The sequence below is a fragment of the Dromaius novaehollandiae genome, chromosome 2, assembly GCF_036370855.1.
Source record: "Dromaius novaehollandiae isolate bDroNov1 chromosome 2, bDroNov1.hap1, whole genome shotgun sequence".
Lineage (NCBI taxonomy): Eukaryota > Metazoa > Chordata > Aves > Casuariiformes > Dromaiidae > Dromaius > Dromaius novaehollandiae.
In genome coordinates, this window is record NC_088099.1 from 136,074,972 (window position 1) to 136,102,114 (window position 27,143).

At 44.0% G+C, this 27,143-nt stretch overlaps 1 protein-coding gene and 1 long non-coding RNA gene across 4 annotated transcripts in view; one reads left to right on the forward strand and one right to left on the reverse strand.

Annotated features, from left to right (window-relative positions):
* Positions 1-9,041, reverse strand: part of RGS20 (regulator of G protein signaling 20) — a 23,256-nt gene extending 14,215 nt beyond the window's left edge. The window contains exon 1 of one of the 3 annotated variants that reach the window (XM_064507540.1): positions 8,752-9,041. In XM_064507540.1, coding sequence (XP_064363610.1) covers positions 8,752-8,856 — 105 coding nt within the window. In that variant the 5' untranslated portion in view covers positions 8,857-9,041. Of the gene's footprint in view, positions 1-7,392; positions 7,496-8,406; positions 8,578-8,751 lie in introns of those variants that run through there. The other 2 variants (XM_064507541.1, XM_026097707.2) reach the window with 2 other exon arrangements.
* On the forward strand, positions 8,847-14,212 carry LOC135327609 (uncharacterized). Its single transcript, XR_010387972.1, has 3 exons — positions 8,847-8,907; positions 13,464-13,646; positions 13,762-14,212. It is a non-coding gene; the product is annotated as an uncharacterized LOC135327609 (long non-coding RNA).
* Positions 14,213-27,143: the final 12,931 nt, after the last annotated feature.

The window sequence follows — 27,143 nt, forward strand, 5'->3', positions numbered from 1 at the left end:
GGGGCATTTTGGGCTAATAGTTTGCTTTACAATTTTTGAAGGAAAGTAGGAAAATGACATATGTTGATACTTGTGTTTAGCACAATATTTTTCCTTCCCAATCCCATCTGACAATATGTTTAGTGGACAGAATGCTGGAAAATGCAGGCTCACAGGTGGTGAAGTGAGGAAGTAGGATTAGAGGCACATGCATTGCTCCCCTGCCAGCTGCTCCTTTTCCCAAGTTGCATAAGAGGTAGCTTAAACTTCTCCTGACAACCCAACTGTAGTGCTTTGCTTTCTTACTTTGTTTTAAACTGAAGTAATGATCTTAAATAATCATCTCTGTTTTCTTAAACTTGATGTTGCAGAGAAATGCATGTACAGAGCTGGCCAGGGAAAACATTAATTGCAGTAATCAGCTGGGAGACCTTTGAGCTTGAGGAGTCCTGAGAGCTGAAGCATGTGTATAAGCGCATTCAAGGAAGAGGGATTCCAATGTTATGATTTGCCTGTAGAACAAGAGGGTGCATTCCTGAGAAAACGAGATTTACAGACATCCTCCTGCACCTGCTGCTATCAAGGTAGATCACTCAGACCTGACAGGAGACTGTTTTTAGTCACTATGGCATTGATACGAGAAAGAACTGGTGACCAACACTGGCTAGATTTCTCCTCATGAAAAAAATGTATAATGAATCAACTAGATGCGTTTTCTGCAAATACCAATGCTCATGTTCTTTCATCAGCCAAAATATTCTGCTCCTTATTCCCAGGTGTGCATTTTGAAAATAGTAATCAGTAAATAGAGCTTCTTGTGACACCAGCCTCCAAAGTAGTCATTCATTTGGTCAGCTGATGCTTCTGAAATAAAAACAAAATGGAGGCATTCTTTCTAAGCTCTTCAGTTTGCATTATATGTAATTAATACTTAGCTTTGAATGGGTTTGCTCCTGACAACAGTCAAGGATTTTCTGTCCCCCCCCTGCCCCAGACAATCAAATATAGTATGTCCATCAACAAAGAGGATGATTTCCTTGGAACATCAAGATTATGTAATTAGAGAAAATTCCATCCTAGCTTTCATATGTAAAATTTCACAGAATCACAGAATGGTTGAGGTTGGAAGGGACCTCTGGAGATCAGCTAGTCCAGCCCCCCTGCTCAAGCAGGGTCATCTACAGCAGGTTGCCCAGGACAGTGTCCAAATGGCTTTTGAATGTCTACAAGGAAGGAGACTCCACAACCTCCCTGGACAACCTGTTCCGGTGCTCAGTCACCTTCACAGCAAAAACTTTTTGCTTATGTTCAGATGGAACTTCCCGTGCTTCATTTTGTGCCCGTTGTCTCTCATCCTGTCACTGGGCTCCACTGAGAAGAGTCTGGCCCCATCCTCTGTACACTCTCCCTTTGGATATTTATGCACGTTGTTAAGATCCCCCTGGAGCCTTCTCTTCTCCAGGCTGAACAGTCCCAGCTCTCTCAGCCTTTCCTCACATGAGAGATGCTTTGGTCTCTTAATCTAATTAGTAGCCCTCTGCTGGACTCTCTCCAGTAGCTCCATGCCTCTCTTGTATTGGGGAGCCCAGAATGGGACCCAGCAGTCCAGATGCAGCCTCACCAGGGCTCAGCAGAGGGGAAGGGTCACCTCCCTTGACCTGCTGGCAGTGCTCTTTCTAATGCAAGCCAGGATGCCATTGGCTGCCTTTGCCACAAGGGCACATTGCTGGCTTCTGTCCAACTTGGTGTCCACCAGGACCCCCAGGTCCTTTTCTGCAAAGCTGCTTTCCGGCAGGTCAGGAAATTTGAAATATTAACACTGATTACATTTAGTATGAGTCAAGTTTTTAGCTGGTAAAACACTACATCACTTCACTGAGGCTGGTGAAGATGAGGGGGTTTATACCAGCTGGGGATCTGATCTGGTATTTGTATTTATGCTGCAGAGAAAAGTGAGTCTATTATTATGGGTCATATTTAATATGAGATGGCACTAAGAGATTTTATGAGCTGTCTGGAATGCCTTTCTTCAAAATTTGTATAAATGTTTTGTTTAAAAAAACTCCTCCTGTTTCCTGGATGCTTCTCCTACTCTCTGAGTGTAACAGTGCTTGTAGTTATGTCTGACCTCAAGTAAGACCTCAAAGACATTTTCCATGGTACTAAGGGAATGCACAGGGTGAATGTGTATGTGTGCACATGAACTACAGTTTTGTATTTCTGCTGTGATTTAATAACTTTGTATTTATTTTTTGAGAGGACTGTTACTGTTTTGACTATGAAGTAAATTAGAAGATGGATGATTTTCTTTAAAAGAGAGGCTTCATTATCCTTTCCAAGGTCCTGTAAGTATATTTAGATTTTTAGATATATTTCTTTAAGCAGTTAAAGATGTAGACCTGTCCTACTGACACTGAGTTCAAGTGATTTGCCCATTTGACATTCAGACAAGGCCACATTACTACTTCAGGGTGAGGGAGGAAGGTCCAGGAGGAGAACATATCTCTGATCTTGCATGGAGAGGTTAATCAGCAAAGTTTCTGATAGGGGTTCTCCAATACAGCTGGATTTCAAAAACCTCTGATGTCCCCTGTGTCTTGTTTAACACCTTATTACTCTACGCTCTCTTACTAGATTGTTGCACTGTATGAGAGAAGCATAGTCTAAATTTGGTTTGGTGAGGAAAAATAAAACAATCAAAAATTGTTTTTCTTCCTCTAGATAATCTCCCTCATACCAAAATGGACATCTTGGGGCTCTAAAGTCTCTGCGTGAGTGAGTCTTTTTTTATCTTCTCAGATTTCCAGACCTCTTAGAAGGTGCTGTGCAACAGAGCAAATTGTGTAGTATTGACATACGAGACCCCTCTGTACTAGATACTCTCTCCACTTGAGAACTGGGGTCTGCCTTCTCTGTACTCCACTACACAGAGCAGATATGCAACTTGTTTAGAAAAAGGGTTTGAGAAGAAAACGTGGGGAAGAATGAGAGATTCAAAAACTGGAGATGGACTCTATCTTAAATGTGTTTTGTAAGGAATCCAGCAATGCTTTTAGAATGCTTCTGGTGCTTGAAAGAAGTGAGATGCCTTTGACCAGAGTACTTTAACCTCTACCCCAGCATTACTTACTCCCAACCCTGGTACCGTTTCAGCTAACTGCTGAATATAACCTGAAATGTACCTCTATGTTCAATTATATCCATTTCAGACTGCCTAAAATAATCATGCCACTATCAAAGATATGTCTGCTTGGGTAACCATAATTTAAAGGAAAAATAGATAGCTCTTTCTGGTTCATATGGATAGGGTGGAACAAACAGCTCCTACTCTGCTTTTTCGGTACTCTCTAGGATCTGATCTTGCTAATATGTAACTGCTGTGGTAAGAGGTATCATCTTCAAATCTTGCCACTGTTTAACTGGACTCAGCTTGAAGAACTTAAGAGCACTGCGTGAACAGACAGAGCAGGGCCTGTCTGGAGGAGTCTTCAGAACTGTCCTAAATTCCCACCTAGAGAGCATGAATTAGTCAAATAACTTGAGTGTGAAGGGGGCTAGGAGTTTGATTGTTTACTTTGTATCGAGTCAGTTCCATCAGTTCAAGCTGGTTTAATGTTTCATCTATGCAGATGACTAGAGGGGAAGTTTCTGGACCTCCTAGAGAGTAAGTGATTTAAGCAAACTGAATGTGCAGTCACAACCCTGATACCCAGCTATGCCACTGTTAAAACTATAGGACAAACTTGAGTTTCAGTCTTAAAACTTAAGCTCCATAGTTCTTGCCACAGTGAGGGCCCCAATTTAGACTCCTAACTCCATATTTAGGAAAACAACCATGACTTTGGCATGATCTGGAGAACCGGAAAGCACCTTTACCAACAGTTTCATAGCTACACTAAACATGTCACCTACAGGAACCGTAAGCCCAGGAAAACTCACTGAAAGACTACCATTGATTTCAACATGCTTGGGTTTATGATCTTGTTCATAAACTTCATAGTTCAAATTAGTATTAGGGTCTGTTGCAAAAAATGTTGCCTAGAGGACTTATTTTGCAAAGAGGAGAAAGATATTAACCTCAGGCCATCTATTCTGGTCCCTCTCTAATTAATGATCACAACAAATTTAGTCTATTATAAAAACAATGTACCTAAAAAGCAATGAACCAGAAATAGAGAAAAATAATGGCACATATTCTTGGGTTTTTTTATCCAGCTAGATAGTATCTATGATTCCTATGAAATGTACACACTTGCATTACTGAAAGCTAACAAGTAATTTTTTTTAAGTAAGTCCAGGGATTTAAGCAAGCATTTTAAAAGCTACTTTTGACAATAGTGGAAAAACTAAAATGTATGCCTTAAGAATACTGTCGAGATACTAGAATAAGTGTGCTTATCATGCCTTTTCCACTCTAAGGCATGCCTGTCTGACATTCAGATTATGAGGCATTTTTGTATTTAACCTTATGAACACAAAGGAGTGCAAACATCAGGGATGAAAATTATTTCCCTGGTTAAAAGCAGTTCAAATGATATTTGGCTTAGTTGTAACATTTATAGTATTTGCTAATCCTTTAGTAGAAAGGTGGGCTACCAAGAAAATAGCTCTTCCCAAAGGAGGAATATGTAAAATATAAACAGTGAAGGTCAGATTTTTTAAAAACCAAGAATGCATAGAAAAAAATTAATGAACAAACCTTTAATATTTTAATCTTCATTTTATGTTAAAGCACAATGAAATTTTGTCAGCTCATCAGAGTGCAAAAATTCTGTTACTAAAACATAAAAGTAACGTTCTGTCCTTGTGCATGTTACAATTAAGCAGGTGCGCAAGCCCTAACTTGTGCAAGGGTCTGATTTCCATAGACCCAGCATGAAGATCGTGCAGTAACTATACACAATGTGAATCCCTGCACTCTAATTATAGCTGACAGCCAGTTGGAGTGCACAGATTTGGATCATCATAGTCCATTCATTTTTCAGTAAATGCATTGGGCCTGATCCAAACTCCATTAAAACAATGAAAAACTCGTATTGATTTCAGTGAGCTTTAGGTCAGGTTACATAAATCTTGCAATTGCTGCTCTCTCTTCAGATTCTCCTCTCTCCTCCTAAAATGATAATCAGTAAGCTGGAAGAAAGAGATTCTCTCTTCATTACCATCACAAGATGCTTGCAACTGGGCTCAAGCTCAAAGTAAATGTCTGAATCCATCTTTTATTAATTTAGGAATATTTAAGGCTGCAACATACTCTTACTGAAGCCTATGACAGTTTACTGTCAACTGAAATAAGAACAGGAAGCTTGATACTCGTGCTTCTTCCTCTTCATTGACAAATTTGACATACAGGCTTTCTGCATCAAGCAGCGTACTATTTTAAACAGAGAAGAATTATAAGTTATGTTAATGAACTTACCCTCACATATGCACGTGCTTCAGGCATAGTTATCAGATTGCCTCTTAGTGAGTTAGAGTAGGGTCAGTTCGTGGGACTTTTTGTGCTGTTGGAGATCTTGTAGTGGTAATGGGGTGATTTAAGTTGTTGAGGATTTAAGAAAGCAGGTCAGACTTTAGTAGAGAGGATACTGGCAGCCACATAGAGTAATGCAGCTTCTTATGCCAGTATTGAACTCAGGTCTGTCAAATGCTCCGTGGATAAGATCGCAAGAGAAAGTAATATCCTCCTATGAGTTTAAATAACAATTCTGGGACACTTCTAAGATGCCTAGAAATTAAGTAAGGTACCTTTACCTGTTCTATTTAATTTATTTTTCCAGAGGAATAGCACCTCAGGGGAGCTTGGTTCATCTATTAAAGCAGTGCTTTATTTTTCAAAAGGAATGGCTGGAAATGTATCACACCCACACAGTTAACAGGTAATGACACCCAGATCGTGCCACTTGTAACTTAGGATCTTATTTTGCCAAGGGCTTAGTGTCTGCTGCTGCGTTTTCTTTGGTATTCAATGCTGCACAGTTGGCTGTAAGGTCAGCCTGCTATCTGTAGAAAACTCCCTGTGCTAAAACTTTTCTGAGTAAAATCTGATTTTCATTCTAAGAAACATAATTAACTGGGGCTTCAGTGTTTTGTTGTTGTTGTTGCTTGTTTTTGAGAAGGGTGTCCTATATTTCTTATGCTAGTAGTGAAGGAAATACGGCTTTACTTTTGGACCCTATCACATAAGACTTCACTGAAAATGTAACTCTAAAATGCAATTAGCAGGGTCATTCTCTATCACTATTTCTCCTGTAGAATGGGAAAGATTTGCAAATTTTAGAGAGAATTTTACACCCGCTACACACAAAAAGCAACCTGTTGCTCTGGTCCAACCATTTGTGTGGGTGCTATGACAGTCCAGCACAAATGTGTGTATGGAAAGAACGTAGTCCCATGCTGAGTCCCTTTACAAGCCAGGTCATTGTAAACTGGCATTAAGCTAAATCAGTATTGAGTCCTTATCCTCTGTATAATACAAACTGTCAGAATCCTTTGCCTTGTATTTTGTGGCAGCTGGAGTTAACCTCAGTTGGTCTTGTTCAGTTCATACTAGCTGATCAGTTATTTTGCAGGTAAAAAAAACAAAACAACAAAAAAACAGGCTTCCCAAATGCAGAGAGTTCTACCATTTTTTCAGTCCTACTTTGGCTGGCTTTAATATCAGAGGAAAGTATTTGCTTCTAGTTATTTTTATGCAGCTGGCTTAAAAGTTCATTCAGCCAGCCTAATAATATTTTACAAACCTCTTTACTATGCAAACAGTGCATTGGTGCATATAGCAGATTGCTCTGCTTACTCCCACCATCTCCTGCTGAGTGCTTGGTTGCATCGTGCTTAATTATGAATGGCCTCCAAAAAGCCCATTTTACTGTACTATAAAGTGACTCATATCACACTGAAGCTTTGACAACTCATACTGGTATTGGAGTCACATGGTGTTGGATTAGTCAGTGACTCATTTCGTATTGTACTTGGTGCTGAGATCTGACTCATATCGAACTGTGTTCGGAGCTGACTGACATTGTACTGGTCTGAAAGCTGGTTTGAATCGGGATGACTCATCTTGTAGTGCATTACATAGTGATTCACATACCGTTTCCTATTGATTCTGACTGTCGCGATTCACTTCAGATTGTACTACGCTGGAATCTGGCTACTCTGTCAGGGTAGACACCTTTGTAGCTGCCTTCTGCTCTGCCAGCCTAATTATAGTATTAAATGAAGCAGTATGAGCCAGGAGAAATATTGCCAAAATCAGTGGAATTCCTAATGTAAAGCTGGAGTAAGAGCAGAACTGGGTTTAGCCTCCTATACCATAATTTCAGCAATAACACTTTATTGACTTCTCTGCATCAAGTGGCTGTGTAAAGACTTCAAAACATGCCTGTAAACAGAAAGTTAGGAATCACTAACCTCTAGGTAAGAGTACTCTGTTTATGCATTTTCTTGCTTCTGAATGCTAGCAGATCTCTGCAATATTTCCAAGACATGCTTTCTCCTTGGGATAATTTTTCATGATGACAAAAAGATGGGAGGAATTTTCAGAAGTGACTGAGTATTAGTAATTGCCTACACTTCTGGCTAGTCAATGTGAGACCTAGGATCGAAGAGATGTAGAAACCTCATGCTTTGAAAGTTCTTCATGATACCTCAAACTGAGCCCACAAAAATCACTAGTCATTCTGAAACATGTATACTGTTCTCTGCAAGGGATAAAGAGGCATGCCATGGCAAGACTTAGAGGTGATGGTACCATGATTAACTATTTGGGAGCCAGAGTAAAGATATCATAATAGGTATTGATGGGGGTAGGTAGGTAGATAGGAAAATTAAAGATAAATAAAACAACTGGTCTCCCTTTTTACAGCATTTTATAATATATAGTACTAATATGACATTCAGTTGGCTTGAACATGCTCTTAGTTTGGAAAGATGCTACTAGTTTTAACCTGCCCCCAGCTAAGACACTCCGATAGTATTTTTGGGGCTTCGTTTAGAAAACTAATGGTTATTACTTTGTGGTACTGTAACATAGTAATAGCGTAACTGGCACAGTGATACATGGCCCTGCTGAGTGTTGGATCTAATGCTCATGTTTTGTTTCTGCAATGAGTACAGACGTACAAGGAGTCTCCTTACCATTCATCTTGTGTCAGTGGCATTGTACGGAGTATTATTATCCTAGATTTTTCAACAGCAAAAATGAAATAATAGAGTGGTTGCATCAAATTATCTCAGTATTAAATCACTTTAATTCCTACTGGCATCTACAAGGATAATCTCATTTAACTTGCTGCGGTTGTGCCTAATTTTCACTACCTGCTTTCTCTTACCTACTGCAAGGTAAATAATGGCAGAGCTCGGGAAAAGGGCTTTCTGCGCCCCCTCGGCGGCGGGAGGCGGCAGGATGGCACGGGCAGGACCCACCTGGAGACGCTCGTTTGCTGCTCATCGCTCTAGCTTTGCGGGGAAGCCGGGGGCGGGGAGGCCCGCTGGCCCCCAGGCGCCGCCGTGCCGCCGCGGCGGGGGCAGCGCTGCCCGCACGCGGGGCGCTCTGCCGGCGGGAGCTGCGGGGGGAGCAGGGCCGCCACCCGCGGCGGAGCGACGGCGCGGGGCGCTCGCGGCTCGCCGTGGCCGGGGCGCGGCGGCGGCGGGGGCGGACCCTGCCCCTCGCCCGCCCCGGCCCGCGCGGGCAGCCGGCAGCGGGGGGAGCCCGCGCCTGCCGCGGCCGCGGAGCCCGGCGGCCTCCCGGCGGGGCCGCGCGGTACTTACGGTGTCGGCGGCGGCGCCGGGGGCGCGCTGGGAGTCCTTGCCCCGTTCCCCTCCGTTAGCGGCGGGCTCCGCGCCCGGGCACGGCGGCTCGCCAGCCCCGCGCATGCGTCCCCGGCCCGCCGCGGGGGCCGCTCCGCGCTGCGCCCGCGGGCTCGGGTGGGTCTCGCTCGCCGTGGCCGGAGCGGCGGCGATGGAAGGGCGCGGGGCTCCGCCGCAGCGCGGGCTCCCCGCCGCGGGCCGGGCGCGGGACCGCCGGCGGGGCGAGCCCCGGGGCCCTGCGGCTCAGGGGCGGCTTGCGGCGGGCGCAGCCGCCGCAGCGCCCACGTCGCGGCGGCCGGGCGGGGAGGGCGCGGGGCGAGCCATGGGGCCGGCGCGGCCGGGCGCGCAGCCGGCGCCGGGGGAGAAGCGCCGGGGAAGCCGGTGTGGGAGCGCGCGTGTGTGTGTGCGTGTGCGCGCTCAGGGGAAGTGGGTGGGAAGGGCTTGAAGAGGAGGCGATGCCGCCGCGGGGCTCGGTACTGGCGCTTCGGTATTCATAGATGCCTTAAATGCGGGCCGTGTTTATAAAAGTCGGGATTGGAGCAAGCTTGCATTTTAAGTAACCGCAGGGCTGCATCCCCTCCTCTCCCCCCCCCGCCTCGCGTCTTCTAGGAGCACACGGCGCAGCACCTCCGGGGCTGGCTCTCAGTCTAGTTCTGCTTTCTCCGCGCACGCTGTTGCTCGGCTGCAGTAGCGGCGCAGGGAAAGGCGTGTGCCCGATCGCGCGGGGGCGGGCGAGCGGTGGCTGTGGTTTCCTCGGCGTCCCCCGTACCTCCGGGGGGGACACGGCTCCCTCAGCCGCGGCGCTTGCCGCCGCCACCGCGTTTGGGGGGCTACCGTCGGTCGTGTCCTGCCCCCGCGGCACCCCCGACCGCCGTCCGGCAGGAGGCCGCAGCGCGCCCGTCGGCGGGACGGGGGTTAACGCGCGGCGGGGCCGGGCTGTGCCACGCCGGGCCCCGGGCAGAGCGACACGGGCCTCCCGTGAAACCGCGACCGAGCGGGTGCAGAAAGCCCGGCCGCGGCTTGCTGCGCGGTGACCGGCAGAGCCGGCCGGCAGCCCTGCCGTCGGGGCGCGGAGCGCAGCGGCCGCGGGAGTCGCCTTGCGGCGCCGGCGGGGCCCCAGCGCCCCGGGACACCCGCGCCGGAGCCAGCTGGGGGGACGTGGGCGGACGGCGGCTTCCCCGGCGCGGGGAGGAGGGGGAGGAGGAGGAGGAGGAGGGGGAAGGGGCGGACGCGGCCCCGCGAAGCGGTACTCACGGCGCGGGGCGGCGGCGCGGCTCCGTGGCACGCCGGGCATCTCCGGCGCTCCGGGCAGGGCGGCGGCGGGGGGGGCTCGGCGCAGCGAGCCCGCAGCAGGGCGGCCAGCGGGCAGGCGGCGGCCCCGGTGCCGGCCAGCAGCGCCGCCGCGCCCGCGAGGCCGCCGCGGGGCTCCGGGGCGGCTCCGCGGGGCGCCGAGACGAAGCGCGGGCAGGGCCGGCGGGCGGGGAGCTGCGGCCGGAGGAAGGGGCTGGAGAGCAGGGCTGGCAGTGGGGCGAGGGGCCCGGCGGGCCTCGGGAGCTGCGGCGTGCGGGGGAGGCGTGGGAGCGGGGCGGGGGGAGAGAGAGAGAAACACAAAACAGGCGTTACTGGGGCCGGGCGGGCGCCCTCGCAGCCCAGCTCCGAGTGGGGCCCCTGCGCCGCAGCGCTGCTCCGTGGTGACGGGCCTGAACCCCCCGCCCGCGAACGGCTCTCCGGCTCGGTCCCTTGGCGCTGCGGGCTGGCCCCGCCGCCTCGGCCCTGCTGCCTGCCCTTAGCTTTCCAGGCTGCCCTTTGGGTGCAGAGCGGGGAGGCTGCGGGCGCCCCGCTTTGCGCGGGCCGTTTGCACCCAGCCGGTTCCCTTTGGGGCTGAGAGCTGGAGACGGTGCGGAGGAGCGTGGGGACCAGGTTGGCCGCCTACAACCCGCACGCAGGCAGCCCCCCCGCCCCCCCAAAATACCCGCGCCTGCAGGAGCAGTTGCACAGGCACCTCCCGGGGGGCAGAGGGGGCCCGAACTCCCTGCGGCGGCCGCGCCGTGGGGCCGCCCGGGGCACCGCGCCGCCGCCGCCCTGTCCGTGGTGCTGAAGCTGCTCGGGCGGGTCCTGCCCTGCCCGCCGCTACGCGGCCTTCGGCTCCGCAGCTCGGCAGAGCCTCGCCGGCTCGCAAGCCGCGGAGGAGCGTGACCCTCCCTTCCCTGGCTGAACGGCATGGTCCCGGGGAGGGAAAGCCACCCCACTAGAGCGGGAGCCCAGATTAGGAAAAGGCAGAAATCAGTGCTAGAGAAAAGGGAAGGCAGAGCCCCGTGGGGTCTCCCGGGGACCTCCCTTTTCTCTAGCACTGATTTCTGCCTTTTCCTAATCTGGGCTTCATTTTTCCATCACAGCCCAGCAGCTCTTCCCAGAGCAGCTTCCCGAGTTCTGAGCTACAACCATTCTCTTGGCATCAAATAGACAGGGAGGAACTGAAGTCTGTGTAGCATGACACCAGCGCTTCCCACAGGGATGGTACCATCCTCAGAGGCCTCAGCCACGGCTACAGCAGTGGGAGAACGTGGCTGTAGTGCCGTTAATACCAGCTGAAGCTGCTCAGTAGAGCTGAGACCTGCAGGGAAAGCTGCCATTCCTGCACACACGGGGAGACTGCTGTTGCTTAGCAGCATGGCAAGTTCCCTTAGGTCTGATCAGAGAGCTAGAGCTAGAGTGGAAGCTGGATAACACTCCCAGGGGAGAGAAAAAAATAGAAAGGTTGTTTTTTTCCCCCGTATCAGTATTTCTCCTGCTTGGTGGCAAGGAGCCCTCCTGCAAATCTTTGCCCTTTTGGTTATGGCACGAAGCATGTGACTGAATGTTAAATATTATAATTGCCAAGGCTTGGTCAGGACCTACAAAGATATTACAGGCTTGATAATTAGGATTAAATGATACTATCTCACTCCTTGAGCAGAAAGGGAAGAGAGACTCAGTAAGTGCACCACGGTCGTTCTTTATGTATCCTGAGATCAAGCGAAAACACTAGTTAATGCTGCTGGACTTTGAATCCAGCTCCTGGTCACTCTGCCAGAAAGGGCCGTCACTGAGCAGAGGTGACTCTCCTAAGCCTCCTCCAGACTATGGTTCCAGGTGACCTGAATGTTAGCAAGTGTGTTTCAACAACTGCAGGTTTAAAAGGCTGGCAAAGTGTAATGCCTTTGGAAGGTAGGTCTTGCTCCATCCTTCATGTTTCTCTCAGGGATGTCATGGTCGAATAACACCTTATTGAAGATGGCTAGTTTTTTCAACATTAATAATGCACAGTACTGCATAAAAAAAATCACTCATTCTCTCTAGCATGAGCAGTGTTAGGTAAACAAAGCCACTTAGGCTGAGCATCTTCCAGGGCTTGGCACTTGTAGACAACTCTGCCTGTGTGCTTGTATGTTTGCACTATTGTGTAAGTACGCAACCACCTAAATTTTCAAACTGCTGAGCTGCTTAGGTACCTAAGTCCTCTCTGTACTAGCAAAATAGGCACCTTCCCCCTGTTTTCTCTCTGGCTTATGAATACAGGCTGATGTCCAGCTGCAGAAAACAAGACTGCATAAACAAGTGCTTGGCTCTCATTGAAAATGTTAAGTGCAGGTTATAATAAAGGCAAACTAGAATGTGTATCTGTATTTTAGTAACATTATTCAGCACGTTTTTCAACATTCTAGCAGTTGCACTTCAACAGGTGACATAATAGGTGGCATATTAGCTTTTCTTGGCTTGTTTTGCTTTAAGATGTTAAGACTGCTGGGCCTCACTTGAACTTTTCCTCCTTGCCCAAGGAGAGATCGTCCACCTCTGTATGCGAAGGAACGGGTGGCCTAGAGGCTTTGTAGGAACTAGCCTGTTTCAGTGTTTCCTGCTCACTTACCTTGTTAAGTAGTGAGTTTCTTGACTGTTGAACAGAGCTGATTCATAGTGAATTAGGGAGCAATTCAAACATAAAGTAAGGAGCCATTTTTGTCTGTTTTCATTGACATGAAAGTGCACAAATCACTTTATGCTAGACTCTGGGGAGAGGAGATATTTTTAGAATTAAAACGGCTTTCCAGAGACTTTAGTTGAACTTTTTTTCTTTTCTTTTTTTTTTTTTTTTTTTTTTAATATCAGCAATGTTCTGGTATATGGTGTATTTTGTTCTTTAGTGAAACCTTAACATGTAAGCATATGTATACTTTTAAAAGAACTATTTTAAGTAGCCATATTTTGAAGTCAACATAATGAAAGGGAAGTTTTGGGCAACAGCTTTCCTGAACTCTTAAATATTTGTATTCTTTCAACCTCAGTTACTCACAGGTGTAAGTAACTTTTCCTAATGGAACTATTAGTAATTGATTTCAAATAGGAGATTTATGGTTCAAGGTTGATGGAAGGCAGAATAAACCAGAGTCTTCAAACATGTAAAAATAACCATAGAGCTGTGTGGAGCAGTCCATAGAGCATTAGCTTATCCTATATGCAGGGGATGTGTGTTAGTAGTTGATTTTTCATAAACATGGATAAGAATGCATTAATTCTCCAGTAAGAATTCGTTTTGTGTAAGCCCAAGGCTACATCACTTACATAGTCAGCCTCTGTTTCTTTGCTTTACACAATGATTGCTTTTATACAGTACCATGCCTTTGCCAAAATTGCAGGTCAGTATGGGAAGATGTGGATCTATATGCAGCTTACATCTGAAGCAATAATGAAAGGTATCATTTCAGAGAGTGGCAAAACACATTTCTTCATATACATCAGAGACACTGTCTTTGGAAACCAAAGAGTCAATCCACAGCTGGTGTGAACCTCCAGATCTATTGAGTTCTCCAAGTATTTAGGTTAGTCAGCATCTACTCTGAAGTCTCTGGAAGTCTGGAAATTAGCCTATGCTGTCTGCACTCACAACCCTGTTTTCTTTCTACTCCTACATATCACGTCTTTGTTACTTCAAAGGAAGAGGAAGCTTAAAGAAAGACAATCTTGAGCTGGAATTAGATGTTGGAAATAAGGAGATGTGATAGGTCTGAATGCCCGGTTTCAGAGCATCAGAGTCAGCTCAGTGATGGCCCTGCTCCACGTCCTGGCCTTGGTGCAGCTGAGGCATGCAAGTACCTTGATGTTTCTGAGCCTTCTCACTGGAGTCTGTGGCACAACTTGTGCTTGAAACCCTTGGTGACTCGGAGTTTCTGACAGATTGACAGAAGACCCAGGAAGCCCGCAGCTTGCGCAAAGACTACTTAGAAATTGCAATATGACACACACAAAAAGGAAATCTCTGATAGAGTATGACTGTATTAAGACACTATGCCATGCATTTTATTTCCCTGTTTGGCAAACTGAAGCCCCGCTATACTCTAGTTGACGCTGTTGCCTTATATATGTCAATAAATAGTTAAATGTGCAATGCCAATTACATTTTTTAATCAAGAGGCTCACACAGAGCTCCAATTCTATCCTCCTTTTCTTTTCTTTTCTTTTCTTTTTTTTTTTTTTTTTGCATAAATCTTTGAATTATTTGGAACCATTAAAAACTCTACAGTTTTGGACCGACATTTTTTTTAAAGAAGATCTCCCATTAAGGCAATATTCTGTTAGTATAAGTCCTGATGACATTAGAAAACCTATAGCAAAGATCTCGGCAAAAAGCGGACCAGAAAAAGATAATCTACATACAAAGATTTGTGAGTTTCCAGATCATGGGATGACAAACTGCTGAGTAACCCTCACTACCAGCTTCCAGCAGGTGTCACTGTGTACCTACAATTTGCATGGGGAACCTAATCAGTTGAGGATTAATAATGTTACATGCAATATTCCTCCCTGCCCTTGTTCCTTCCTGTCCTAGTATTAATCCTCTTCTCTGCCCACAATGGAAATTATATGAACTAAAATAGGAGACTACCAATATTTTCCTCTTTTCATGATTAGTGAAGGAAAAAAATTCTTTACAGTGGCAACGTTACTCAAGAGAGACATATCCAATCATGACGTGCAGGTATGTTCCTGATGTTGTGGGTCATGACATAATTATTATTCAGGATCCTTACTGCACAGGTGCTTGGTAAGTAATAAATACAGTAGAATTAAATAAGACTCCCAAACTGACAGGAATGCAATCTTTAGATCTAGAAGATATTTTGTACTTACATTTCAGAACTGATTCAAAAAGAAAGATGGAATCAATTTGGAACCAATGTGCCTGAACAGCTTGAATTTTCAGAATAGTTCAAAGTGAGTTTGAAAGCCTGGTTGCAGAATGTGGCTGCACAGTAATATTCCAGCTTGACAAGATTGCTGAGGAAGCCACTAGGACTTCTGCCATTGACTTCACTGTAGGCAGAGTCAGATTTTTGACCTCAGGAAATCTGGAGGACTTTGAGGAATTATGCGGCGATATTAAAAGGCTGATGGGAAGAAATATAATTCACTTACAGGATGTGGCAGAGAACATGGGAAGGTACCACACCTAAAATGCACTATGTTATAATTCCTTTGAAAAATAAGAACAAAAGAATAAAGAGCAGGCAATGAGAGAGTGCTAAAGGGTGAGATGAAAAAGAATTGTATAAGAAATGAGAATATTCTAGGCTGATAAATGTTAGCAGGAAGAGCAAACCCTGTATTTCTCTTATTACAGAATAGTTTGAAGTGTGACTAGTAATATTTCTTCAACACATTAAAAAGAACCTTCGAATGATGATGGAAGGGAGAGGAAAATATCCAATAAACTTCATGCTTGTTTAGGAGTAGATTTACAAATGGTATCAGTTTCCAGGTCTCTTCTGATGCCATAGATACTGAGTTACAGGTTACAAGTACTGAGGATCTGTCTGTCCTTAGTTTTTGGGGAAGGCATGTGATGTGTTCCTGTGAAACCACATGTTTCTCCTGCCTGATGCTCCTTTCTGCAGGCTAGGCCTCCTCCTCTGACTATGCTGGGGCTCTCTGCCATGTTTCCCTGCACTCAAAAATACAAGGTACTTTGCTGTGGATTCAAGGTGAATTCTAGGAGTGTCTTAAAAGAGACCGAGAACAGAAGTCCAGATGGCAAGTAATTGGGACAAACCTAGTTTTACATCCCACCTTTATGCGTTGTTCAAAAGTCGTTGATAGATCAGATTTGTGCCAGCCCCCCAAGTTACTCTGCTGTTTCTAAAGACTCTGTCCTTCTCTTGGGCGGCTTAAATGTCCCTCCTAACCTTTCTGCAGTTCATTTCAAATGTTCATTTCAAATTTCAAACTTCAAATGTCCGAACGCTGACAAGACAAAGTAGGACTGAAAGTGTCCTGTCTGCAGTAGCCTGTACTTACTTCTCTGATCTGTAACAGCTTAAACGTATTGCTCCTGATGATTTGGAAAGGCTTGTAAGAATCCAGTGGAGTTCAGCTTTTTTTTTCTGTTTAAATGTGTCTGCTTATAAGCCAGTATGGTATGTAAGAGAGAGCACAGCTTCTTCATGAGTCTGAAACAGTTTTAGAGCCTGATCATGCTACTGTTGATCAGGTAAATCATTCAAGCAGATGCTATTCTTGTACTTAAGTGATGTGCATGCACTTCTCCCAGCAGGGTCTGTATGAACACAATAGGCACAGTACAGTGAGGAAAGCTAGTCTGTCATAAAAATAGCAACTATCTTTCAGAACCAAATATTTCAGTGAACTTGAAGAAATTCCAGTTTGAAGAAACATCCTTGGCATTTAAGAACATGACTCATTTATCAGTCTTCTGACTGGAGAACTATCAAGCTATGCTATGCCAAATCCTCCAGAAGATCTAGGTATAAATTAAAACCCACTCTTTTACCCTTTTATTTAGAACTCATACCACATGTTGTATATGCCACATGTATTGACATGCAGAATTCTGGGTAATTTGGATCATTAAATAGAGCAAGAATTTGCAAGTGAAAAAACAGGACAAAGGGACAGAACAGAGCAACTCAGCTCTGGCCCAATCTTAGTACCTGTATGAACCCGAGTACAAGCTCTGAGTACCAAAATCCACAAAAATTGTGAGTGCCACACACTAAATTCTAAATTCCAGAATTGATAAGGAGTCCCTAAAGGGAGATTCCCTTCTGCAGAGACATCCCCCCCATAAGAATGCTTGTGTTTAAGCAAATTGGTTTGGTAGTCAAATGAGAAAACCATATGTTTTACAAAACTCATCACTGCAATGCAAAAAGATTAATGCTTTCTAATACCATAATCCTTCTACCCCTCATAATAAATATCAACTATTTTTCTATTCAGGAACAAATACTTCATCTCATTTCAATCCAAGTCTGATCTGCTGTTCTCGTTCTTGTTATCTTGAAGGTAGCAGTTAAGCTGAAACAATCAGTCCTAAAGCAGATCACACAAGATGTTGCTGGAAATAGCATAGCTACTTCCTGAAATTAGGCTTTGTTCACAAATGGAACTGAACAGGTAATGAAACCAAATTGAGCCCTTCCATATTCTACATGATTTTTTCAGCCTATACCTGACATCTTTAGACTCCTGAGAGTAATTTTCATCTTTTTTGTGTGTGTAACTAAACACCTGCAACAGTGAACCAGGAAAACTGATATGACATTTTGTAAGAAGATCATCAGCGGGCAGTTCCTCCTTTGCTGCAGTCTGTTACTGCCTTTAACAGTAGACATGGAATTTTAGACTAGCTTTATTCTGAGAATACTGTAAGTATAATACTGAGGACAATAAACCTTCTGGGCTGATTCCAACCAAATTTGGTGGTAGACTAAGATCTCAAAGTTGAAGATGTCAACATCTAAGTTCCTGCAAGTTTCATTAGGTCAGTGCCCAGTATAGGGAATGGCTATGGGAAAGGCCAGGCCTTTGTAGACATCAAAATCAATCAATAACCAGGCACAGATCCACTGGAAACCAGGCTTCACAAGTTCATGTGTTCACAGGTCATTGTTACTTCACAAGCGTTCCCCTTCAGCACATCTTTTGGACTTGCCTCAGAGTTAAGTTTTTATGCTTGTGATGAAACATACTGTTCCTTATAGTCTATGTAAGTAAGGTGCTTTCTTTCCCTGTGTGGGCTCTGGGAAGATGTGCAATGGTCTCTCCTCCACATTTGTTGGCTTGGCAGGGCTTTGACTTTGACCTTCGCTAAGCAGGATGCACATAGCTATCATGTGGCAATCTGGAGCTGGATTTTGAAGTTAAGGTATTTGTAGTAGGATTTATTTCCGTTCTTTTTGCATCTTTCTTTTGATTCAGTGAAAGAAGATGATTTATAGAGAACTGTAAACAAAAGGGAATGAAGAGCAATTCTGTTATCACACAGAAGGGGCCAACAATGTGCAGGACTGAGTTGGCTTTAAATGGATTGAAAGAAACATTTCTATTCCTCTAGTGTCTCTGGAGTTGTTCTGGAAAGAATTTGCTATGAAAAAATGCGTATGTGATTCAAAGCTTCTGCATCTTTGCACCGTTCAAGGGAAACATGTATCAGGTAGTGTGCATTGTGTACAAACAATAAGGGAAGGGGAAGGAATAAATTACTTTCCCTGTCCACTACAGCAAAGTAGAACAAGGAGGAATGGATTTAAACTGCAGGCAGGGACATTTAGATTAAATATGCGTTTTAAACAACAGTACAGTGAAGCACTGGAGCAGGCTGCCTAGATGGTAGAATCTGCGTGACAGAGATTTTTAAGGAGCAGGTGAGGTATACCTGTACCAGCAGGGCTTGGGGATGACTGACTCTGGCAGAATGGGTCAGATGGCACTATCCAGCTCCCACCCAGATCTGCCTTCAGTGATATGGTACCCCACATCATCCTCCTAGTCACTGGAAAGATTTGCTGCTTAGGGTGGAGTAGCCCATATCTGTGACCCAGATGTGACTTATCCTGGCTGTTTGGGGCTCCTCTGGCGCTCTGAAAGCCCTGACAAATCTGAGGTGGAAGTGGCAAATGCAACGTTTCTTGCTTTTTCTTATTTCTTATTCTCTGCCAGTGGACATGAGGTGTACTGGAAATAAAATAAGGTGTGATGGGAACACACTGTGCTCAGGTGATCTCTATCAGCCTCTAGGAGGAAAAACCATAGATCAGAGCGACACTAACTATATTATGTCTTATCACTCTGGGGTTGGTGATACACAAAGGCACCTCATTTTAGTTTTGTATTTTATTGGAAATTATTTAGCTTCATCAGTCTAGATGTGAGAGACATACCACGGGGTAAAGGTTAACTCCTCCTGTCTCACAGACACTGAAAATACCTGCTTTTTTGACGAGGCTTCCATGGGAAGGGCCTCTGAGAGGAAGGGCTGCTTCTCTTCTCCAGTATCCCTTATCTAAACTGTTGATTCTTCTTGGTGGAAGGCTATGCTAGATTAATAGATTTATATCAGATATCATATTTACATCATATATTTATAAATCCTAAATTATCCATAACTTAAATCAGTTGATGTAGAATCTAGGCTAAGTGGGGAATTTGGTAGCCAGCATGACATTTTGTTCCACTTGAAAAAGGTCTTCTTGTATTAATGAAAACACAGTCTGCAGTAATTCAGGCCAGGCTAGATTGTTTTGCTGAAAAATTTCTGGAATTAGTATAAAAACAGGTTATCTTTTGTTCTTTATATTCATCAAATTCCTTTTCTGACAGTAATATCCTAATCAGCCCAAGATTCTGCATTTTCCATTTCAAAGGTACACAGTTAAGAAGGAAGTTTTAGGGCTATTTCAAAGGTAAAATATGTAAATCACTAAATTGGAAAAGCACATGATTGCAGATTATTACAAATTATCCCTGAGGACTAGATAAATTGAACTTCATTAATGTGCAAGTAATCCACCTGTTAATGTGTAATACAGTATTATTTTGGCAACTTTTGCAACAGAATGCCCTCTGATTATTTTCTGCACAGCTATTATTGTCTCACAGACAACACTGACCAATATATGTATCTGTTCTCAGAACTGTGTTTCTGAATGCAAAAGAAAAATCCTTTATGAATTAAAAAGAATTATTCTTAAAATTATTCTTATGCCATGTGATTATGGAACAGTTTTTAAAAAGATACTGTGATGAGCTCTCTCTGTTTCACAGAAACACAGAATAGTTGAGGTTGGCAGGGACCTCTGGAGATCATCTAGTCCCATGCACTGCTCAAAGCAGGGTCACCTAGAGCAGTTGCTCAGGATCTTGTCCCATCAGGTCAGGTTTTGAATATTTCCAAGGATCTCCACAACCTCTCTGGGCAACCTGTGCCAGTGTTCGACCACTGTCACAGTAGAAAACGTTTTTTTCTTCCTGGTAGAATCATTCCTGCATAAGCTTTATTCATCTCTTCTTACATTCATGCATGATGCTAATGATCAAAGTATATTAGTACCTTTTAAAAGAGCTAAATTTAATGTTTTGAATTGTCTGGTGCACACTAGTATACACAGGACAATCAGATGGGACTTGGGGTAAGAAAACCCTAAACCAAATGTGGGAGGCCTCTGCAAGGGTGCATAAGGCTACTAAGCAAGTGGTTAGAGTGAGAATGACTCTTCTACACTGTTTTTAGCTTTGCTAGTGGCCGGTTGTGTCTCCCTGAGCATGTCTTTCGGGGCTAGGTCTGCTAAAGGGTGTTCTCCACATGCAGTGCTCCCCCTTGGCTCCCCGCCAAACCCACAGGTCTGAACTATGCACCCAGGGCTGCCCCCTTACATTGTAAGGACAGAGCTAGGTATCCAAACATATTATCCTCCAAATCCCATCATGCCTCAAGGAGACAGGAAACTCCCAACACAGGAAACGGGCCTTATGATGCATCCCTCAGAAGGAGTTACGGGCTTGATTTGGCATTGCAGAGATGTATCACCCTTCATTTGGGAGTCACTGCCTCAGACTCCCCCCTAGAGCTAGATGTCTGAATGCTCTGTTGCTAGTGTATTTGCTGGAAATACAGGAGATACTGGTCCAGATTCTTTTCCTGCTGTGAATTTGTATGGGTTGATCTGGACTGGTGACCTAGGCACTGGGTTGCCAGTAAAGGTCTGTCAGTCTCAGCTTTCAGAAGTGTTCTCCCTGGAATGGGCCTGGCTGACCAGACCAGGGGAAGGAGGAAAACTTCCCAGTCTAGCTCTAAGGGAGCTGGATCCCAATGGATTTCAGTCTGGGCCTCACTGAATACCTGATAGAAAGGAAAATGGAAGTATCTCTTGATGAAGGGACAGCAATTCACATCTCTGCTTAGGAAGTGAGTAAGGAGTCACTACTTTCTCTGTAGTCCAAGGGATATTAAATTATTATAAAAGAAAGAATAATCTGAGCAAAAGGGAAGGAAAGGACACCTGCTGTCCTACTCAAGGGTATATTGCAGTAAGCAGTTAGGTTGTCCTTCTGAGGTGTGTGGTTTCAAGTCACCACAGGGGAAGGTTTTGAACCAGGACCTCCCATGATCTGTGTGACAGGAGTACGTGCTAGGCTATCAGATGTAAAAGGAGTCACTGTCCTGGGTCAGGACAGGAAGGCCTAAGAGAGTTTCAGTCTGTGATTGACAAACAAAAGGAGATGCCTTTTTTGTAGCTGGAAGTTAGGTATCTCTAATGTTACCTGGTATTTCTGCTGATGGCCCTCTCTCCAGAATAGTGGCTTTCTGAATTCTGTTCTTATGCATTCAGTTCTGCTCACACGTTATACAGATTCCTAGTCCCTAACTCAGAACTGTGGATTCTAGCAGGCAACGAGGCACCTAACCTCAGCACGCTCTCATGCTGGTCAGTGGGGTGACCACACCCTGTTGTGGATCATGCTGTTTGTGCCTAAGTCTTTTAGATTTGAAAATAGTATTTAATAGAACTATTATATTTGTTTTGTATTCCAGTCCTGTATTTTTCACTTCCAACTTCGCATTTGTATTCTGTTCCACCTCCCACACCCAATACAGAAAACCAAAGGTGCTTTAACTGACTGACAGATTCATGTCCTGATGAATGTAAATGCTTCAAAGACAAAATGTCCTTGCCAAAGTTACACGTGCTATCAGATGAGCATGTTGAAAGGGAGCACTCTAACATGCAAAATAACTAGTACAGTCTTTGTCAAAGCATAAATTACCCTAATAAATGTTATTGACCTTGGTATGAAGTAACCCTGAAACAGTGCCTCCTGTGCTCCAGAGTATTTTCTGAGTTCTGAAAGCAGCCATTAGTGAAACAAGATCTTCCTTGGAGGAATTCTCTTGCAAACAACAGAAACCACTTCCAGCTTCAACCTGACCCCGCTGTAGCGAGGCTGACGGGCCTTGGTCCTCCTAGTAGGTCTGCTTAGGAGGCAGGCCCCAATGGACACTGCAGGTCACGGAAGCTTTTAGGACTGATACAGTCTTTAAAAGTATGCAGGACGAGCCCTTTCTTAACTAGTAAAAATACTTTAGGGACAAGAGATATCCTTGTTATAATAGATACATGGTCAAGAAAAAAATTAACAGCACAGAAGACTATTGAGAAATAATGTTCTTCAGCTTGTCCTAGGGATTATTTTGCTCACCTTTAAAATCATCTGCATATCATTTTACCTCATTATCTTGATTTAATCTGTAAGTATTCTACAAAATAGCCACTCTTTTCCCTACCTAAAGTTATACTGTGCCATCAAAGAAGTTGTCAGTAAGACTAGGTACTCATAATTTGGTGGTGACAATACTGTGTAATTCTTCCATTTCTCACAAAGAAATCTGGTTCCAGTTGAAAAAATGTTGCTCATGAATAAAACAGAGCATCAGACATATCCCAAATGTTACATCTGCTCAAAAGAATAACGATATCTGGCAAAGAGAAGAGCACTAGCTGCCAAGTGATTCAGTCCACAGCCATACAGTTTGCATCCCTTGTTTGTCTCAAATATAAGAATTAGATAAAATGTGACTATTAAAGACTATGTTTCATCCTATTTAACCGGGCACAACACCTGTTTAAAAGAACAGCAAGAGTGTGTTCTTGGTTTAAATTACTGTTTGGTTTGCTTCTAACATCCTGTGACAAAACCAGCAGCTTTAAAAGACATAAAAATGCTACTGTGACTAAGTATGAAAAACAGACTTCACTGAATGAGCATTTATGACATGGAAATCTACTTGGGAGAGATTACACTGACTGAAGAGGGTGAGTAAATTTACTAATATCAGGACTTGTCCCGCTCTTACAAAAGATAATGACAATATCTACCTTCAGTGGCACTGTTAACAGTACCAGTAATTAATAACTGACAGCACTTACACTGCACTTATCACCTGAAGATCCTACAGTGTTTTACGAAGCACAGCAATTATGCAGCTGGCACATCATTCTTTGCAAACAACATCTTTTACGAATTTTGACCTTTCTGGAGTCATTTGTGAATGGATCTCTATTTCATCAAACAAGTGATGATTTGCAGCAATTGTTGAATAATTTAGATGAGCTATGCTTGGTCAAGAGTGGTTTGCACATTATATGCCGTTGATATGCAGTTGATGGAATAATGTTTGACATCTCCAAATTCACTAAGGATTTCTGTAGAGCTGAAATTTGCCACACAAAGGAAAAAAACAATGCCATGCTTCCCTTGGGCTGCTCCTCCAAACAAATGGTGTCCTTGTGGCCATTTCAGTTTCTGCACTGTCTCCCACACTCAGATGGGTGGGATTTGGGGGCAGGAAGGCAATGCTGATGCAACTGAGTCTCATTTGGGTACTCATAAGATCTCAGGCTACAGGTTGAAGTTTAAGGAGGCTTAATAGTTGCTCTCTGCCTTTCCTGGGTGCACACCTTCTAATTTCACATTATGCTTTCCTATGCTCCTCTCTTCCATGACTTGGGGAAGAGGTGAAAGAAAGCTCTCACTGGTAGGACAGTCTCAGCAGGAGCTGGAAAAGATTTTGCTGTCCTGTCTGTACTTGCCCAGTCATATATTGACTCTAGGTGTATTATTCATGTAACCAAATCTGGAGCCCTTATGCTTTAAAATCATAATTATGTTACATTAGTGAAACACAATGAGAAGGGTCCTATCCAGAGGTAACCTGGGCTTAAATTGAAACGTGGCATTTCTGTGGAGAGCATTCTCATTCTCTTCTGAGGAAGTGATAGCAACAAGCTCTGTTAACAGGATTTTAGCCAAATGTTGTCATGAAGAAATTATTAGGTGACCCATCTGCAACCTCTCATGATCTTTCTGCTCAGTGCAATGTTTCTGTGGTGTTTACTTTGTTTAACTGGCATAAATACTTCAGGAGGACAGGAGAATGTGCCCACATTGACTCTGGGTTTAATAAGTCCTTGTATTTTTGTGTTGAGACTGGTAAGAAGCAGTTTATTCGCTCTTGCTTTTTAACACTTTTATAAAGTGAGATGCAAACATGTCAGAGGGAAAGGCTTTTTAAGCAATGCAAATGGAAATTAGAAATAAACAACTCACAGACTTCATTTAAATGTCATGAAGAGAATTTTAAAAGGCCTTTAAACTCTGCCTACCACTTAAAATTTTTTTTCTTGTAATTTAGTTGCTCTTTGAAAGCATGTTCAAGAATAAATAAACCCAATTCAAGTGTTCTGTTAAAAGATGCGCGTTTTTCTTTAGTCCAATATATTTAATATTTCAATTTTTTTACTATTTGGCATGTTGAATTAGATGGCAACTTAATGTCAGAAGCAGCCACTGCTCACATTCAGAAGCATCAAGTTCAAAAACTAACCTACAGCTGAAGGGAACATGGGAATTAATGAGGACCGTGGAATCATTCTGATCAAAGTCCCTGTCAGTCAAGCAAATTTATAAGTCTAAACACACAGTTTGTCCTTAGAGATCAGCCTCACATATGGAAATGTTGTACCAGAAAGAACTGGAACTTTCTGCAGGCTTCGGTGTCACTGGGAGAAAAAAATATAACACAATCTTGTCTATTTTGGGAGTGTAAATGACAAACTGATCTTGAATCTTATGAACTCAGGTTAATTTCCTAAGACCTCTGAAATCCTGCGTCTTGATTTCCTGTCAGTGAAAATAAAAAGTGTTTCTTTCCTAAATTAAGTAAAGCTTGCAATTTATTTTTGTACCCCAGTCTTAGGGCCATACACGTTTCTAGACAGGTAAGTTTTCCAGCTTTCTATCACTAATAGACAAACTTTGTAGACAAACTCCACTGACATCAATATTAAGCACGGGTTATTGATGCTAGTAACAAAAATGGCAACAACAAGAAGTACTTAACTATGAGTAACCTTGCTCACATCACATATGGACATTTAGAATATTATTTGTTGATATGATTTACAAAGATTTCTCAGTTGTGGAGACATGTTCCATCAGTGTGTGTAGCCTCATACGTTTAAGAGCTTCCACGTGACTGAAATTGCACCTCAGCTGAGCTCATGAAGAGGTTGTAGAACAGCTTTCAGGCTGTCACTGCAGCCTGTGCCCGTAACCAGAGTTCAGAGCAGCACAGATGGAGCTGCAGCATTTAGAAACGTAAGCACCATATAAACTAAATGCCACAGATAACCAGTGGGAGAAAGGAAGCTGACCACACTGGTGTTTAAAGAAACATGGACAGTAAGTGACCCTGAACCTTGCAGTGTCATTTATCTCTGCAGATAAATCCCTCCACAGAGCAGAGAAATAATATGTCATGTCTGTTAGGTCCCTGATTCACTTCTGTGACCATGTTCTGAGAGACTTGGCAACAAACTGTCATGAGTTCAGGCAAGAGACTTAAAAGTGATCACCAAGCTGAAAGGAAGGATTCACCTGGAATGAATAATAGGATGGCTGGGGACATGAGCTGTGAAGAATGCAGTATATGGGTTTCAGAAGCCATGAATACCAAGGGTTAAATTCAAGAACCATTATACCTGTGACAAAACTCACTTTGCTTTCACAAGGGCCAAGAAGTCACCAGGCTTGGTGTGCTGAATGGACAGATAACTAGGGATAATGACATGAAATGTTGAAAGGAAAGTATTTGGTTGATTATCAGAAAATGGCAAAGCAAAAATGATGAAAGTAAGTTAGGATTTTTGATGAGTGCATTACTGTATGTAATTCAAATGAAATGGCCTTCAGGGAACAGATGTGCATTGGCTAAGGAGCTGGCATGGAGAAGCCTATTCTTGCTTTAACTTGTATGGCTGTAAGACAGATAGGGAACAGGGAATGCCTTTTTCACCCTTGCTGCCTTTGACCAGATGGATCTATTCTTTTGACTGCTTGCCTTATTCTTTCTCCACTCTAGGGCTAAGTTAGTCCAAAAAAGCCACACTTTGTGGTTTCAAGAGTGCATAGCTCCACCACGTCTCAGCCATCACATTGCCTTCCCCATCATGCACTAGGGTGTATCACTTCATACCAAAGTTTTAGTAAGATACCTGTCACTCTTGCTCCATTGAGCTGCACGAGAACATGCTGCTCACCATCAATAATGTTGGTTCACCCCTCAGACAGCTTTCAGGCTTATGACAAAAACTAGAGGATAGATGACAGTTGTTTTTAATTAAGGAAAATGGTTCAGTTCTGCAGTTTCACTAGAGAGGATTTAATGTAACACCCTAATAGATTTTAGTATTAGACTGTGTTTGGTTTCTTTGGTGTATCTTCTTTTGTTGACTACCAATAAAAATAATTTGAGGTAGCATCAGCAAAAACTGCAGATCTTTTCAGCTTCTAAGCACTACGAAGCATCATGTTTTCCCTCACTCTTTTACCACAGATTAGCTCTACAAAGCATGAATCATTTTTATGAGTTAGATGGATGTGTTTAATTTGTTGTTTGAAAGCAGGCACTTAGAGGGAAGGAGGATCACCAGCTCCTTTGTCACTGTGGCTGCAACATGCTGAGGAACAGAGTGCAGGGGATGAGGCTCAGCAATAACAGAAAGCTATGTGAATAGAGACGTCTGGGTGACAAATAGTCCTTGATTGTTATCTATCACATTAACACTTTCTTTCTGCTTCTTTCCAGGCATGCCCTTTCCTCCCTCCTTCAGGACATTTTGATAACCCTGGATTTTGTCTTACCTTGAAAAGCTGCTGTGCTGCTTTAATGTCCTCCTCATTTTCATTTTGTAGGGTCTCCTTTGCTTGACAATTGTCTGCATGGTAGCGGTGCGTCCTGAAATAGAGCAAAAATTGCCTCCACATCGATCAAATAAAAGAGCTCTTCCTGAATCCAATTATACAGTGACCTTTCTTGGGAAAGCACTAGTTCTATTTAACGATGAAACAAAACCAGATCCCAGACATTGGGCTGAATGACAACAGCATAGAGATGGCTTGTCCTTACACGGATGGGCAAATGTCAGGGCCTCTTGCAGCTTGCTGGTTGTTTCCTGCAGTTG